The sequence below is a fragment of the Anser brachyrhynchus genome (genome assembly GCF_964034855.1).
Source record: "Anser brachyrhynchus genome assembly, chromosome: 1".
NCBI lineage: Eukaryota > Metazoa > Chordata > Aves > Anseriformes > Anatidae > Anser > Anser brachyrhynchus.
This window is the reverse complement of record NC_137694.1, coordinates 148,677,717-148,695,737: the sequence shown is the minus strand read 5'-3', so window position 1 is coordinate 148,695,737 and position 18,021 is coordinate 148,677,717. Positions and strand designations below refer to the sequence as shown.

Here is an 18,021-nt window from a genome sequence, read left to right as displayed (position 1 = left end):
CATAGAAACTGTAAACTGGGGTACTAGAATGAGAAGAAATTCTAAACGCATTAAATTCACAAATGATTGAACCTGGCCATAAACAGTATTTACATTATTAATAACCTATTTGTGGATGTCTACAAATTCTATTCTTATCATCTACTTTTTTAGCATACTGATGAGTTTTCTCTGTTTATTCACCTTGATGTATTTATCATACTTATTCCACAATGCATATTTTCCAAGACAAGAATAAAAGAAAATCAGTTATAAATACAGCATAAGTTCTAAGACAACTATGCCATATGAAGTTATTAGTTTTGAGATTACTGTAACGTTAACAACGAAGATCCCTATTCATTCCTTTCACTTACGTTCACTTAACAATATTCACTGTCTGCTCAGATAATGGTCTCTAATGATTTTTATTTTTTTAATTCCTTGTGTCACTAAACTATGTATGCATTATAGGTTTTATGTGTAATAATATGATACACACAATTGTCCCTTGTGTATGTGGTAAGTGATACTAGAACAATAAGAAGGGCATCTGAGGATATTCTGTCACATGTTTCATATGGCCTAAAATATGCAAACAAGAATTATAAGCCAAAGATAAAACATTAAAAAAGACCTAATTTAAAAAAAAAAAAAAAGATTTAATCTGTATTTCTTTGTAGAATGAAAATGAAGCACACAATTTAATTCCAGACCAATCAGAAAAGTATCCTTCCAGCTGAGAAGAAATAAAATTGCCAGCTATGCTAAAATTCTGGAAATTATTCATATTGCTTTCTTTGTTTAGCAGCACAGACCTTGAAATTACTTATGATCAAAGAACAGCTTTTACCTAGAAAAAAGCAAAAGCTAACACAAGCCAAGAGACACCCAAAATGCTTTATCGGTGTAGTCATTTGATAGCCATCTCCTATACTTCATGCAACAAAAATCTTGCTTTATGAAAAACAATATTTTGTTAAGGTTCTTTTCCTTTTTTTTTCAGTTAAAAAGATGGAGGATACATATAAATCTGAGCTCTTAGTTTTCTCAAAACCAAAAAATTACAAGCTTCTCTATTAAAAATGCATGTTTCAGATGTAATAAGATGATTTTTTTTTCCCTGATCCTCCAGTAAAGGCCTGATCTGCATGCCATATTGCCTAAGAATGTATGATACTTCTGACACACAGCATAGGAAATATCATGCTGATCTATTTCAATAATATATGAACATAAAATCCAGGCAATGACTCCACATACCCTACTGAAAAATTAAACAGAACATGATTACTTTGAATGTAGTTGAGAATGCAACTGGTAAGAATAAAAGATAGCAAAACTCATTAAAATTAGTATACCTAGGAGGCAGGGGTAGGGAGAAGGGGTTATTCAAAGCTTTCCTTTGGTATCAGCACTAAATAAAAATTGTAATTTCCAAGTTGAGCAAAAAAGAATAAAAATTAAATGGGTTACTTGGAAACACCAACTCTAAAAATTCACATCTATATATTATATACACCAATAAGGTTATGATATGTAACCACCTACAGTTCATAAAGCATGCCAAGTAATACAGAATAAAATCCTCCTCATCACAGGTTTACAAAAACGCTGCTGCTACACTAAAAAAAAAAATTAAAATGTTCAAAGTACACAGAAATTTTGGTCTTGATGGCTTTTTTTCAACTATGGCAGTTTTTGATGCTTCCATTTTTACGGCCAGAAGTCAGCTTGTGATAAATAGCTCCTTGGAAGAATGAAAGAAACAAAGAAACAAAGCACTGCTCATAGTAAGAAATATGATTAAATAACTGCAAGCCAAATGTCCTGAAAAAACAAAACAAAACAAACAAACAAAAAAAAACAAAACACAGACTTCCAATAAATAACAATAATACTAAAGAAATATATATATCAAGAACATGCTGAAACAAGAAATATCTGTGATGGAAAGTCCAGTTTCCAGGCTGACAATCATGTATCTTCAAAAAAAAAAAAAAAAAGAAAAAAAAGCTCATATCCTTGTTTTGACAAAACATGCGAGTAATGTTTAGAAGATCTGCCCTAGGACCCTGAAATGACTTTGGAACATCATGGTGGAAGGGTAAACTACCAGAGTGAAGACCTCTGGTTAGTCTTTCTCTCCCGGAAGATCAGCTGCTCTTCTTCTGATCAGCTTCTGCATATATTTTACTGCACAGACTATAAAGCAAAAGTCTAGCCTAGAGATAAAGAAAACTCAAATAACTTTGGAGAGATGTGCACCAAAATAGAATCAAGCAGAAGGAAGTACGTATGTTCTTGTCCACACTTCAAAACATAGAGAATCAAATGATATTTTCAGCAAGACCGAGTTAAACAATTTCCCCTTTCCTTACAAAGATAGGAGGGGTTCCTCCTAATGCGGTTGCAAGCATTTAATTTTCCTACCGGCATTGCTCCTCTTTTGGATTGACTGTGTTTTCGTCACATAAGTGCACAGTCAGCAAGGCCAGAATTTGGATGAAATGAAAACAAGGTGTAAGCCAAGTGCAAAACATTTTGTGGTATCTTCTGATGGAAGTGACTGAATAGGGAACTGCATGCTCTATGGGATTCCAAAGCTGAGCACTTTTGGAGGCAGATTAATATGACTGACATATGAACTCACTGATTGATCTCATATAATTAACACAACATTCCTCTGAAACATATTCAACAAGCATTGGAGTATGCGTGCTTCTGCCAAGGCAGGCATGCAGTTTTTTTGAACTGAACGTGGTTTAAATGAAATCAGCATTTTGCTCCTTTGTTATGTTTCAAACTCACAATAAGTGATTTTAAAAGAGAATTCTCCCTCCCAATTCTAAGTAGATTTCTTTCTCAAATGGCTAAATACTTCTGGAATATATGTTTCCCAAATACATGTAACAAAAAATAAAGCCCCTTGTACCCCCACCCTCCGACCCTTCCCCCCCCCCCCAAAAAAAAAAAAAAAAAAAAAAACACAAAACAATACTTACATTGTAAACATTCAAAGTTAGGACATGCCAGATTTATAAGCAACAGGTAATTGCCTCCTTTTGCACCCACCCTATGCACTGAATGAGACTGTGATCCTTTGGAGAAAACTGTAAAAGGTACTTAAATAATCAGTGCCTGTATCCCAATGCATTAGCACATGAAAGGGATTTAAAACTGCAGCTGTAAATCTGGCAATTCCTATCTTTGAATTAGAGTCACTTATTTTGCAACTTAATATTCCCTAGACATTCCTTTTTGTTTTTGCAGTCTCCCAGGTTGTGTTTCTTTCCTTTGTAAACCCAACCTGGAGCCTACAGCACACTTTGGGCAGAGCTAAGAGTTGTCCCTTCCCCGCTGTGAACCATCAATAAATAGAGCCTGAGCAGCTCGGAGCCCTCTGATGGCCACAGCCCCCAACCTGTCTCCAAGAGCTGGTCCCTTTGCAGAGAGGGAACTCTTTGCAGGGCCAGATCATGATCGCAGGGAGCGATTGAGGAGACAAGGCTCCACAGTGCATATCATGTTGCTGTGTGATGAAGTGAAAAAAATCTACCACCTTCTTTGGCTTCATTAAGTTTGCAATTTCCAGACCTAAGCACTAAAAACATTTCAGGAATTTGCATGCTATTACCTGTTCAAGTTTGGCTGTACTGTTCACCGTGACGTTTTCAGATGCACTGTCTTGAGATTGCTGCTTACATAAACCTTTAGCTGCATCTTTAAACATGGTGTCTTTCTCCAGCAAACTGTCTTGCTTGGCAATCGGTAAAGCCAGGGGATTGCTACAAAGAGAATCAATAAAGCAATTAGACTCCTGCTGAAGATGTCAGACAAACAAAAGATTGCCCAATGTGGATGGCACAAACACAGAGCTAAGGTACAATTCAGGGCTGAGGCACTGGTTCTGGTCCAAGTACAGAAACTGGTATAATATAAAAATAAACTGTTCACCTGGGTTGGTCTGTTCCCAAAGATGTAGAGCAAAACACTTTGATTTAAAATTCACCTTTATGCATATCCCTTCTGAATCAGAACGAAGCAAGCCAAACAGAATATGCATGAGCCTGTACTTGACAGTGCTAGGCTGGCAAATCAATAGGCAATTTGAAAACTGAATTTTAAATGCACAATTAACGTACACAATACCGTTTTGAAAAGTAATATATTATAAAATAATCCAATACAGATATTACCATTACAGTTAATAAAATTAAAATCCAACAATTAGCTTGCCTTTTTTTTTTTTTTTTTTTGAATCAGACAATACCCTGGCTTTTATGACTAAAAGCTGCTTTGAATTTGTGGTATCAAAAAAAAAAAAAAAAAAGCAGCAGACTCTCAAAATCACTGCCACTATATACAATACTTTTCATTCACACAGAAGAGTAAACATATTTTTACATGCATGGAGATATTTTCCTTACTGACACATCAGACTTCTGAAAAACGACAATGCCAACATTTTGGATGATTTTGGCTGTGTTGTACATCCAGAAGAATTAACAAGGAATCAGCCCCAGGAGCTGAGAACACAAACATCTTAAAAAATAATTGTCTGGCCTCTGACAGTGCAAATGAGACAATGTCATGGAGTATACAGCAACTCTTTGCCAAAATATGTGCACAATTCCTTTGAAAGGAGAAGTGGACTCAGTGTGGGAATAAATAGTGCATTCCGCTATGAGATAAAGCCCAGATGTCAAACTTCGTTAAGAAAAAATCTAATTTTCTTCTCAGTTTGACCACTTGTTATAATAAAGCCAGGATTATATATATAGTTTACTTAAACAAACAGAAGCAAGAGCCATAGCTAACATTGATTTCTATTCAGGTTAAGAACTACTGTTGAAAACAGAACTGAAACACAAACACTGTTTTATAAAGGTGCAGTCCAAATTAGAAGCAGCAAAAAGCCCCTACTAAGAAGAATTCGTTGGAATATTGGTGTCAAAGTAGCTTCCCATTGGAAAAAGGAACATGGACAAAACTCTTTATTTTGATGAAACCCTCAGTCTGCAAAAATTAAAAGAATTATTTTCAACATTTTGCAATGGAATATACAAATACCTGAGGTGTGGGAGATAGAGGGATTTGGCCAACCTCTTTTCAGTGGTTTACGGGGACAGGACAAGGGGCAATGGCCACAAAATGGAGCACAGGAAGTTCCGCACCAACATGCAAAAGAACTTCTTCACGGTGAGAGTGACAGAGCACGGGAACAGGCTGCCCAGGGAGGTTGTGAATCTTCTCTGGAGATATTCAAGGCCCATCTGGACGCCTACCTGTGCAACCTGCTCTAGGGAACCTGCTTTGGCAGGGGGGTTGGACCCGATGATCTCTTGAGGTCCCTTCCATTCCCTACAATTCTGTGATTCTCTGATTCTGTGATACACAATTTCTTTTCTAATTATATTCTGTTTCATATATTTTGATGTAAAATGTCTGGAGGAACACCAGTGAAAATAAAATCCTCTGTTTACTGCTACGATTGACCTAAGATTTTGTCATAAATTTATTTACCAAATGTGACATGGACAAAAGATCGAAGAGCCAAATGTATATATTTTTTATTTGCCTTTTGCCTTGACTTGAACTGTAGAACAGAAAAACCGTTATCCAACTCTGTTCATGAATGTTGACAATACTTACATGTCAGAGAATAAGAGACATCAGTGATTGGACAGTAAAATAAATGAAATAGCTGTGACATCCACAAGCAGAAATGACTAATCCACATTTTACCCAGACTCAGAATTTAACAAAACACAAGTTTTCTTTTTGAGTGTATTTTTGCTATTGTCACAAACTTCTCAAATTCCTTTGGACACAATTATCTTAAAATTCAATCATAAAGAGAAGAAGAAATTAAAGCATAAGCCAAATGAATTAAAATATTACAAAAACTAGACTCTGTCACTTAAAGCTTTTTATTACTCGTGATATTTCTTTTAAATTGTGAAGATCCAGGATTTTTTTTCTTGTGAAATTTAAGCTTTTCCATTTAATTTCACCACTTTCATGCTAACTATACCACGCATACTAGAAACACTGTTTTTAAAATTTATCTCTAAGCTCCTCAATTAATTTTTTGGGTGTTGCAAAAGAGACTTATGTTGTAAATAACATAATGCATTTCCTCAGATACTTTTTTGAACTAAAAAGGATAGTAATGTTATGACTAAACCATAAGTGTTCCACGTTTTGATGTAAAGAGTATCCTATAAGTTATGTGCATTTGCACACAGCACTTTAAGTGATAATATGCAGCATATAACTCATATTACATCAAAAATTAGAATGATTACAAGAGAGAAAAAGCAGATTAAAAATCGCTATAAACAGTTCACCATGACTCAGGGTCAAGAAGACACTGTGAAGAATAAAACAAATTGAAATAGAATGTTGCCAGCAGTGACTTTTTAGAAAAAAAAATCTGTTAATATTCAAATGTACTTATATTAGTCAAAAGATGAAGTCAAACACTGCAATTGGAAATTCAACTACAGGACAATGCAAGAAATTTTATGTTAATGTAGGCAAGTGGGTTAGCATGAACAGCCTTCTTCTATGATAATTAATAGATAATTAATCAATAATTAACCACAAAGGGAGACTTAAGCCAAAATGATGTCGCATAATAGACAAGAAGCAGAGTTATCTAGGGTAATTGTATTAGAACAAGGTAGGACTGTTGCCACTGGAATATATAATGGGGAAAAGATCGTGTACATTATATGGAGGATAGTCACTTTAATTTTTAGGTGTATAAACCATCTTATACATAGTTAATTTGGTTGGTTGGTTTTTAGATAATCTTTAAGTTTTAGATAATCTTATAAATTTTCTATAAGTTGCCATCATCTAGCATTTCCTTGTTTGTTCAAGAAGGAAAGAAGGAAAGAAAGCATACAAAAAAATCTGGGAGTTTTATGACATGGTTTTATCATCAATATTGGAATCAATATGGAGCTTCTAACTAGGTAGAAAAATGTTATAAAAAGAATTATATCAAGACATAGTCTGCAATGACATTTTCATGTGCTCTTTGAACTTACAGCTTTTGTTCAAGAGAATTTCTCAGTTCTGTTACTGTAATCCTTTCACTGACAATTGAGATTTTCCAAACAATCTCTAAGCCAGCTAACATCTGTAAATTCCATAATCTCTGAAACTTCAGTCTAAAAACTTTTCAAAGTTCTGTAACAGAACCTTCTGAATGGATTAAACACATTAAAAGACTGTTTGAAAACACTAGAATAAATGAAATGCAAGTTGCTGCATAAATGGTTATAAACTGAAATGCTCTGTAAGAAAATGAAAAATGTAATCTCTTTTCTGCTTTGTCATCTCAAACTCAATTTCTACAAGTACATGTACTAAACTAGAAGCATGGTGGGGATCATCACAGCTCTATCACAAGCCTAAAGTCCACTTAAACAGATACAACCAATTTGATTTCCTGAACCATAAGCTATATCAGCTGATGTATTCGGGTGCAGTTGGTTTTGCCAGTGGACTAACAGAGAATGTTCTGACTGTATTATTAGGATTACAACTGTTTCTTTTATTGGTTTTGTTTCCTGATACTCAACTTTGTACTCATTATTTTTTTTTCAATTGGCAATAAATTAAGTTAAATTATCCATGCTGAGTCTGCTTTGCCTGTAATGGTAGTTAGTAAGCAAACTTCCTGTCTTTATGTCAGCCCACACGCTTCTCCTTCCTAAGCTTCCTATTTTCTCCCTTGTCCCTCGGAGGAGGATGAGAGGGAGCAAGGTGGCTTTGGTGAGTGCCAGATGGGGTAACTCACCACAATTACCTTCCTAGTCTACCTCTCCTTGGTCACACAGACAAAAGTACTCAGTAACTCAGTAGAAAAACTAGGAAAAAAAGTATTCCAATACTGAAATTAGTACTTCACAATAACAGGTTCAGGTGGATAAACTCAATGCCTGACTAAAGGAACCCAGGTTTGCTTGATAACCTTGCATACCGCAAACATACCGACTGATAAATTTTAATTTTTTTAACCAAGTAGAGACACTAATCTTCAATTAGTCTATTCATAGATTTATTTCAGAAATTGATACTGTAATTTAATCTAGAACCAGCAAAATCAGGTTTCTTGACAGAGCACATGCCATTTGTAATTGTTTGTTTATCATTTTGGAGTGTCCTTTTGAACACTGTTCTCTTCTGAGAGATGGCCACAAAGAAATATGACTGAACTACAGCATTATATTAACTCTTGTTAAACTATCTCCTCAGTCTAAACATACTTCCCTATGTCAGGAGAGTTGACAAAGACTGGAAATAATATAGACCAAAGCAATTGTGCAGGTTATTATCGTGCATTCATCTTTGCAGCACTAAAATTTCTGTTTGATACACAAGAATAATACAGACAGATTCATCTTCATCCTAGCATATTACATGTCTGTCTGTGGGCTCTAATAGAGGTAAAAGGATGAAACTCTTCAATTTCAGCATCAGCCATTGAAAAGGTAAGAATTTGGTTGAACACAGTCATCTAAGCTTCCTCTTTCATGAACTAAGACAAATAGGCCTTCTGGAGGATAATTCAGTATATCTTGAGAAGATGGCTACTATAATTTGGAAGAATAAGCCTCTGTAATGCTTTGTTTTTCACTGTTGAACAAGCATGCTACTACCGAACTAAGATGACTAGCTTTGAAATGACACCTGATTTTCAGGTGACTATAAAGTAAGATCAATAAATACTGTTTCTAAGCAAAATGGAACTCTGCAGAAAGTGTGGTGTGGATCACTCACATTTTTCCACATTTCCAGCAGTGATACCTGGATCACACACATGCCAAATACACCAGTTCTTTTGCCTCTCAGGAGCTCACCCATCTCAGAATTGCTGGCTAGCCAGCAAGTTCACTGATAGCAGGCCTGATAGCCGGTCAGTGAAAAGTTCTGGTTCAGAAAGTCCCTAAACCTAAGACTGCTGAAAGTCTGGAGAATGTGCCAAAGAAGCATTACTTCAAGCTTAACATATCCTTACATTTTCTCACCAGCTATTTGCAATGGACCACTGTCGAAGTCTGTGTGCACGGCTACAGAGATCTTTGGTTTGACCTGGCATGTGTTCTCAGGAAGGCTGTTTAAGTACCATCAAACTAGCTGCAGTCACACTGGGACTGATCAGCCCATTTCCACACATAAATCCCACTTTGTTTTTACAGTCAATGTGCATTGCTTTTCCAAAACTTCTAGTGAAGTTCATCACCCGTGGCAGTTTTGTACTAACCAGTTAGAAAGTTCTCAAAAAGTATCTCTTCATCTATGTATTAGAGGAAAGAGAGTGTGGAGAACTCAGATTTTCAGACCACTCCTACTCTACCCAAGTCATGTATTCTAAAGGTTAATGTGTTTTAGCATCAAAGAACAGTATCCAGTACAACACATGCACCACAGCACAAACTTCTAGAATATAAAACACTGGAAATTAAAAAAAGAATGATGCATCATCCAGACACAGGAACAATGAAAAAGTTATCAAAGTCTCTAAAACCTGGAACAATAACTCTTTTGCTAGGCATCATTACAATGTTATAGGAGTAACCTACCTTCTACTTCTGGTATTATAACTTTTACCAATAAATAAAAATACGTTTTTTCTTTATGGTTGAATCTAAATCCTTTCTTTTGTATCTCAAAATTCAAACTTCTTACTTAAATGACAGTTAAGGAGCATGATTCAGGTCATTGGAACAGTGGATTAGACTAGAGGACTGCTTATTTCATAAGGAATTAACAAACATGATAAATTAATAATTCCATAAGCATTAATATACTAAACCCAGCTATGTAACTTAGTGAATACCAATCATTAAGCAGAATCAATACTCTGGGTTTACTATACATGAAATATGCAGTCTTTAGTATATGTAAGTATAGCCCATGGAATTCTAAATTTAGCAGATTAAACATTTCATAACAATTGCTTACTACATCCAGATTTTAATGTGTTGCAAATATGCTCTGCAGACTATAAATTATAACTGTTACAAAATGCAAGCCAATATATCCTCTCTGTCTCTCTACATATATGATTTGAGGGGTTTTAATTATTTTTCCCCACATACTCTCCAGTACCAAAAAAACCAATGTCAATATTTCAAAACCTTGTACAACAAACATGCTTCAACCATACAGCAACTATATGGCAACTACATAATATATAAAGGAATTATCTATACCTTTTAAAATTCTGATCAATCATAGTATATGGAAATTACAATTTGAGAAATCAACATCTTGCACTACCACAAAACTACCCTTGATGCTTCTAACCCATTTTATACCTTTTTTTCCACATATGTATGACAGTCTTCTCTTAAGATTCACAAGAAAATATTAAAATATCAAAATTTACAATTTAAGACACAAATTGATTCTTTAGTTCAATACACTGCAAAATTCTACTAAAATTCCTCTTGAATTTTAAACAGTACAAACCTAACTATAAATCTGTGACTACCTGGAGCCATATCATTTTATCCGTAACTGTATGTATTGTTTTTACTTTCAGGACTTGTCCATACTTCTTTCATAGGCATTTGTAGTTTTACTACACTATTCCCATCTACCTTAATAAAAGGATGTTTGGATCTACATTATTAACCCCTAATAATTCTGCTAAAGGAATGCCAGATCATTTTACTGGCAAATGCCAGTGTATTTTATTACTCATAGAATTAAGGTTGAATTAAAGTTTATAGAATTAAGGTTGACAAAAAGAGATGAGAGATACAAACAAACAAAATGATTCAGTAAAGTTCCAAAATTAAACAGTTACTTGATCCATCAAGTCACACAGAATCACAGAACAGTTGAGGTTGGAAGGGACCTGTAGAGGTGATTTTGTCCAACCTCTCTACTCAAGCAGGGACACCTACAATAGGATGACCAGGATCGTGTCTAGATGGGTTTGTCTCCACGGACACACAGACAGGATTGAAAGATTGATAAATATGGTTCAAATGATAATCTGAGTGCATGCCTCAGTGCATCACTCTTAACAGAAACACTTACAGTTTATTGGAAAATGCAGGCAGATCATGGATGATCTCTTCATAAGGCTCTTCTTGAGATAAAGTAGAAACAGATAAAGGGTCTTTCATTTTTTCCTCCCAAACAATTTCAGCCTTCAAAAGCATTTCCTCAATAAACTCAGAAGCTGCAATATCTAAGACATTGGAACACCAAGATATCAGACAAAGAAAACAGTACAGAAAAGCTCCTTTCAATTCAGCTTTCCAGATCAGATTAAGATTAAGCAGATGGCTAGATAACTATTTCGTTAAAAAGGAAAGAATTGTTCAGATATTGATCATAAAATAATACTTGAAATTACTGGAAAAAGCAAAGGTGAATAAATTCAGTATGAAATTAAATTGTCATCTGCAAAACCTCAAAACTAGTCTGTGTAGCGAAATGAAGTATTTATTCAATAATTCATAGGACATCAGTAAAAACAACAAAACTATTTTCACCTCTGTACTTCAATGAAAATACACTGAAATAGCTTTTGAATCTTTTACATTTCTACAAACTAGATTTATGTCTTGTACATACAAAAGCACTGAAATTGGATGTGTTTGCAGACCAGAAATACAGTTAATTCAACTGTATTAATATTAATTAACACATACTAAAAATGTTTAGCTAGCTGTATTGTTAGGTGTATGGTTTAGACCATAGCCTTTTATACAAACTGGTGTGTATCTAATCAGGAACAACTTTCCTGAATGTAAGTGTTGTGGAGTTCCCTAGGAGTATACTTGTAGCTACTTCATTATTTGAAGCATAACTTAACTTCCTTTATTATGCAAAGGAAGTTTCTCCTCCTAAAAAGAAATAATTCAATTTTCTACATTCTTGGGTTCCATTTTCATTTCAACTTAGGCCTGGAAGGTTGAACAACTACATGTTTCTTCTCTCCAACACTGCTATCTAGCATTACTGACATTAGCTCTGCCTTGATCCCTGGGCTAGACCTGAAGATATGAAGTCCCTTTCAACCTAATTCAGTCTATAATTCTACTTCCTTTAGAGTCGGTGCTTCAGCTCCTGTTGCTATCTGATCAAAGAAGGTGCCTTCTTCTATGGGAAACTACAGCTACTACATTTGAAATCTGGATGGTGAATTTGTGTTCATTTAGCAGCTACAGGAATTCCAGTCTATGTGATATCATCAATTGAGAAACAGAAGGGAACTCAGTAAGAAGTCACCAAGGAAGCAGAAATGCAGCTATCACCAAGCACTGACAAACTTACAAGGAAGAAACATAACTAAAAATAACCAGAGAATGCAACATGTGGAAGAAAATGCTATCATATGATATGACATCTTTCATGACTGTGACTAGCAGTTCTCAGCAATATACAAAAAACTATAAACACGTGTATATATGTATGTAACTACACACACTATATAAACTATATGCATATGTATACTTAAATATGTGTATGTGTTCATAACTAAGTTAGTAAAAAGGAAAAAAGTGTCACAGTAACTAGCACACATAATACACATAGATTTTCACCTACCTGAAGGTTTTTCATTATTGCAGTTAAGAAGATTGGGATTTGCCCAGTGCATCAAAAGCAGCTTCACAAGGTGGGTCTGAAACAGGCAAAATAGGTCTTTGAAATGGCAGAAGCAGGGCAGGAACAGTACAGCTGTCATTCAGTGTATTTGGTCCTTCCTGCACTAGGTGAAGTAATACAATAACCAAAGGCAACACTTGCAGCTCCTTCTGGAGCTACTACACATTCATATAGTTCACCAGAGACAAAGTAAAATACAGTTCTATTACAGTTTCAGTGTATCCTCAGCACAAGTCCAACCCTGAACTCTCCCTCCATCCTTAAATGTGCAAACAAATCCAAATCAGCAAGGAAAAAAAAAACTAACCTTCCATCACCACCTGTCATGACTGGGATCACAAATATTTCTTTATGCCTAACTAATTCACCAGCTGTGTACCATCACTGCCAAAGGGGTATGACTCACAGCCACCATGGAAGTAAATCTTTTCTCTGTCAGCAGTAGAAATTGGCACATTTATCTTATGTTTACCAAGTCAATTTAACCTACTAGTAATTGGAACAATTATAGTACAGTAGAGTAGGATATAGTATCATATAATGAAAAAGTCTAAAACATATTTTTCAATTCCTGCATAAATGCTGCAAGCAACTGTTTTTAGCAAGCTTTCCTATCACTCCACTGAAGTCTCAAAGGATATTTCTCCATCAAAGACTGTAGTAATGTCTACCCTGATAAATTGGTTGGTAAGAAAATAGTAAGAAACTACACAAGAAACAAAAATACATTTAGAAGCAAAGTCAGAGATCAACTAAATGAGAGAACTGTTTGCAATTTAATTTTTTGCTAAGAAAAATAAAATTTATAATGTAAATGTAACCAACAGAGGAGGGAGAGCACAGGGGAAAGTAGGGTGCACAGGAAAGAGGATTCTTTAGAGCAGAAGAGAGCTAAAGAAAAATGAGACCTAGATCAGACAGCAGGTAAGGCAAAAGATAGCAATTTGGCACAAAACCAAACAAATGATAGATTAATAACACAGGGGCTGAAAAGGAAGGAAAACATTGCAATTTAAATATTAAATTCCATGTGGATTCAATATTTTTAGACAATTTACTAGGAAAAAACATGATAAGGAAGAATCAGCTAAATGCAGGGGGGAAAAAATCAAACCTCTAATTGCAGAAAGCCAGGAAAATAGTGTTATAAATTTCTATAAAAATAAAATGATCTTGCACTCCATGGCTTTCTAATGTGGGCTTTCCATTCTGGCTGTAACAGCAGAAAATTCAGCAAACCGTGGAAGCAGGGAGGAAGCCATAACAGCTTTATTTCCAAATCCAATTAGCCCAGCTTTCAACCAAGAACCCTCAACACATATATCTCTGTGTTTTTTCATTATGAAAAAAAAATGGAATGTCGTTAGTCATTAAACTGACTAAATCAGCGGCAGTTCCGTAATCTCATTAACAGCCATTGTGAAAAGTGGTAGAGGTTGTATCAAAGGAGGTTTTTTTAATGCACTTTCGATTTAGTAACAACAAACAGCGTTTTGGGTTACCCAAGTTTTGGATTTATGCCACACGAAGACCCTTACATGGTGTGATGCCAATGCTTCCTGCTGTCAAAGAAATAACTCCAGCTGGAAATCCTTGATGCACATCACCACAACTAAGGCATTCAGGTCACTGCTAATTTCAGTTACCTGCTCTAGGATAACCAGAACTGTCTGTGTTAATTTTAACGTCATTCCCTTATCTTTTAGAAGCAGTATTTTAAAATCCAGTTGCTCTATCTTCTGAACTGTGCCTGACAATAGAAATATATATATTATCACAGCAAATTACCACTGTCCAAAAGTATTTTAGTTGCGGAGTTACAAATAAAGTAGATATGATAAGAAAAACTGCAATATCTAATGAAATATCTAAAGAAAACATCAATATGTATTTTGATTCTTATTTCCATTTTATGTAGAGGGGAAAAAATTATTAAGTGATGATTCACTGTGCAGAGAAGTACTAGTAACAGCTATTATTTAAAACATCTGCTTAAAAATGTCACTTGCCTTGATTTTCCTCTTATGCCTCTAAATATTTATTCAGTGTCTTTTGACAGGACACATGGAAACCTCTTCCACCCTACTTCTCTCTTTTCAGAACTTAGCTCTGAGTACTCTCCTTCACAAATCAAACAGTTACTTCTCTTTACAACTAAAGTACAACTCCCTCTATATACGTAGATACTCTCAGCGTTCTGACCAAATTTTAATTTTTCTACCTCTCTTTGACATCCCTTCCTGGGTGTCTTGCCATCTGACTGTTGAGAATACTGTCACAAGGAATATTTTCTTCCTTACCTCTTTAATATGGAAGTCATACCTTTTAGATTCCCTATGGGTTCCTTCTTTTCTCACAGGCCATAAACTGCTTGCCCTCATTTTCAAAGGCCTTCATACACCCTCTGTGCCTTACCTTTTCAGCTCTCAGACTCCTGTTCCAGCTTCACATCAGTCAGTGACTTTGCTCATCACTAATATATTTTCAAATGCATATTGCCATGATTTTTCCAGGCTGCACCTAGAAAGGATGTCTTCAAAACATCCCCAAGACTACACTGTAAATCTCAGTTCCCAGGCCATTCTGATGTTATGTTTGCCAAACAGAGTAACACGTAAGGCATTGACATTCCACCATTCAAGTGGATTGAAAACTGGCTCAGTGGATGGGCTCAGAGGCTGGTGATCACTGGCAAGAAGTCTAGGTGAAGGCCAGTAACTAATGGTGTACCCCAGGGGTAAATACTGGATCCAGTCCTGTTTAACATCTTCATTAGTGAGCTGGGTGATGAGGTGGAGGGAAACCTCAGTAAGTTTGCTGATGACACAGAACTGGGAGGGGTGGCTGATAGACCAGAGGGTCATGTGGCCATCCAGAAGGACCTTGACAGGCTGCAGAAATGGGATCACAGAACCTCATGTAATTCAACAAACAGAAATGCCAAGTCCTGCCACTGCGGAAGAACAACCCCAAGCACCAGCACATGCTGGGGGCAACCCAGCTGGAAAGCAGCTCTGCAGAGAAGGACCTTTGGTTCCTAGTAGAGACCAAGCTGAACATGAGCCAGCAATGTGCCCTCACGACTAAGAAGGCCAACAGCTTACTGGGCTGCTTTAGGAGGAGTGTGGCCAGCAGATCAAGGTGATCCCCTCTACTCAGCACTGCCAAAGCCACATCTGGAGTAATGGATCCAGTTCTGGGCTCCTCAGTACATGAGAGACATGGAGCTACCGGAGAGAGTCCAATGAAGGGCCACAAGGATGATTTGGGACTGGAGCCTCTCTTCTGTGAGGAAAGGCTGAGCAAGCTGCGCCTGTTCAGCCTGGAGAAGAGAAGGCTCACAGGGGGTATCTCATCAATGTATATCAGTAACTGAAGGGAGTGTGCAGAGAGGACAGAACCAGGCTCTTTCCAGTGGTACCCAGTGCTAGGACAAGAGACAATGGGCAGAAACTGGAACACTGGAGGCTCCCTCTGAACATCAGGAAATACTTTCTTATTGTGCGAGTGGCAGAGCACTGGCACAGGCTGCCCAAAGAGGCTGTGGGGTCTCCTCCTTGGAGATCTTCAAAAGCCGCCTGGACATGGTCCAGGCACCCTGCTGTAGGTGGTCCTGCTCGATCAGGGGATGGGACCAGATGACCTCCAGAGGTCCCTTTCCACCTCAACTATTCTGTGACTGTGTAATGTAACAGTTCACCTACAGCTTTTCCAAAGGAGACCATTTCATCTCCATGAACTAGTTAGTGAACTTTTAACAGTTTGAATATCTGTGGACATAGGAAATTTTTAATGAAAATATATTAAGAAAGGTTATATTAATTACAGCTTTACAAAGTCTTATATAAATAAAAAGTTTTTTTGTGCATTTGAGAAATCTGAGCTTGATAAACAAGACAGATTGCACGATCAGATGTGCAGACAGATTACTACTACAGTTACACCAACAGAACTGTTTTTTTCTAAAGTAGAAAGTGAAGAAAAATGCAGCCTGCCTCCTGCAGTGAACTTTAGTACTCATAGGAAATATTACAAGAAAATGAAGTGTGATTCACATTAATGGGAGCAACACTTATGATCAAAGGAGCTAGAAAAATATGCACAGATGAACATTGCTGGACAGGGGACCACTGGAGTTGAACAGCTCTTTAAACGTAATGAAACATGGAGTACAATAAAAGTTACAAGGGAAAAAAAGCATAAATAGATTAACCACAGTAGGCATATTACAAAGTTTTCAAAAATTACAAAATTTCCCTCTGCAAAAGAAAAAGGGGCTAAGTTTTACCACACACAAAAGATTAGCAAAGACAGCCAAATGCTCAGTTTCATAAACCATAAGCTGATATGCACAAATTTTGTCCAGCTGATAACTGTGAGGCCTGTTGCCACAGATAAGTGACTGCAGTGACAGGGTAGGAAATAGGGCATGAAGGAGTAATAGAGGTTCCTCAGGACTCTTCCTATACACCAAAGGCTGAAAAGGCAGTTCTGATCTGCTCTCACTCCATGTTAGTTTTAAGGCTAGTGAATTAGCTGGAGAGCAGAATCAGTGCTCCTGAAAAGTGTCTCTCTTCCTTTCCTGTCCAGTCAGATATTTTCTTCTGAATTAATGCACAGGACACTAAACTTGTGCCAGCACCCACAGAGGTTGGGTTGCTCGCTCTGGCTGAACTTTGACCTCTTGAATTATTAATTTTTTATTTATAATTATATTTATATATATGTATATGTTGTAATTATAATTATATATTACATATTATAATTAATATATAATTAATATAATAATTAATATATGATTATATTATATACTGTATATTATATAATTATATATTATATATAAGTATATATATAATTATAATTATTATTAAGCCCCAATACAACTATTTGAGATATTATTTATTTCCTTTTATTCACCATTGGAGAAATACCTGCTCAAGTTATAAACTTAGAAAACTGGAGGTTTTTTGCAAATATGCTCATGTGTTACTTTGCACAGCAATAAATATGCATCATCTAATTTGCATACACCCCCAGCAGCAAATTCCTTCAGTCCCTCACTTTTCTTCTATCGAAACCAACATTTCTGCCCACTCCTCTTTTTCTTTTACAAAGTTGGAGATTTCCTACCACCCTTAGTGACCTGCTTCATGATCAACCTTTCGTTCACCCACCCACCATTTTTGCTTCCCCAAGCTCTTTCTCTCTGTTCCCTCTAAGACTCCTATCTCCCTACATGTCTCAACAACTTTTCTTCCATCCTTTTATTTGTGCTCTTACACTTCCTTGGGGACAACTCTACTTTTTTTTCTTGACATCTATCCTTCAGTTCTCTTTCACTAAGACTTTCCCACCTTCCTCGTGCAATTGCCTTCTACCTACTGTCACTTTGTA

The 18,021-nt window shown here is 36.2% G+C and overlaps 1 protein-coding gene across 5 annotated transcripts in view; it reads right to left on the bottom strand.

Moving 5' to 3' along the window:
• Positions 1–18,021, bottom strand: part of MYO16 (myosin XVI) — a 386,560-nt gene that overhangs the window by 186,085 nt on the left and 182,454 nt on the right. For 4 of the 5 annotated variants that reach the window (XM_080577669.1, XM_080577670.1, XM_080577671.1 and 1 more), the window contains 3 exons: positions 12,568–12,643; positions 11,050–11,203; positions 3,617–3,767 (listed from right to left, as the gene is read on the bottom strand). In XM_080577669.1, coding sequence (XP_080433795.1) covers positions 3,617–3,767; positions 11,050–11,203; positions 12,568–12,643 — 381 coding nt within the window. Of the gene's footprint in view, positions 1–3,616; positions 3,768–11,049; positions 11,204–12,567; positions 12,644–13,741; positions 17,305–18,021 lie in introns of those variants that run through there. The other variant, XM_080577672.1, reaches the window with a different exon arrangement.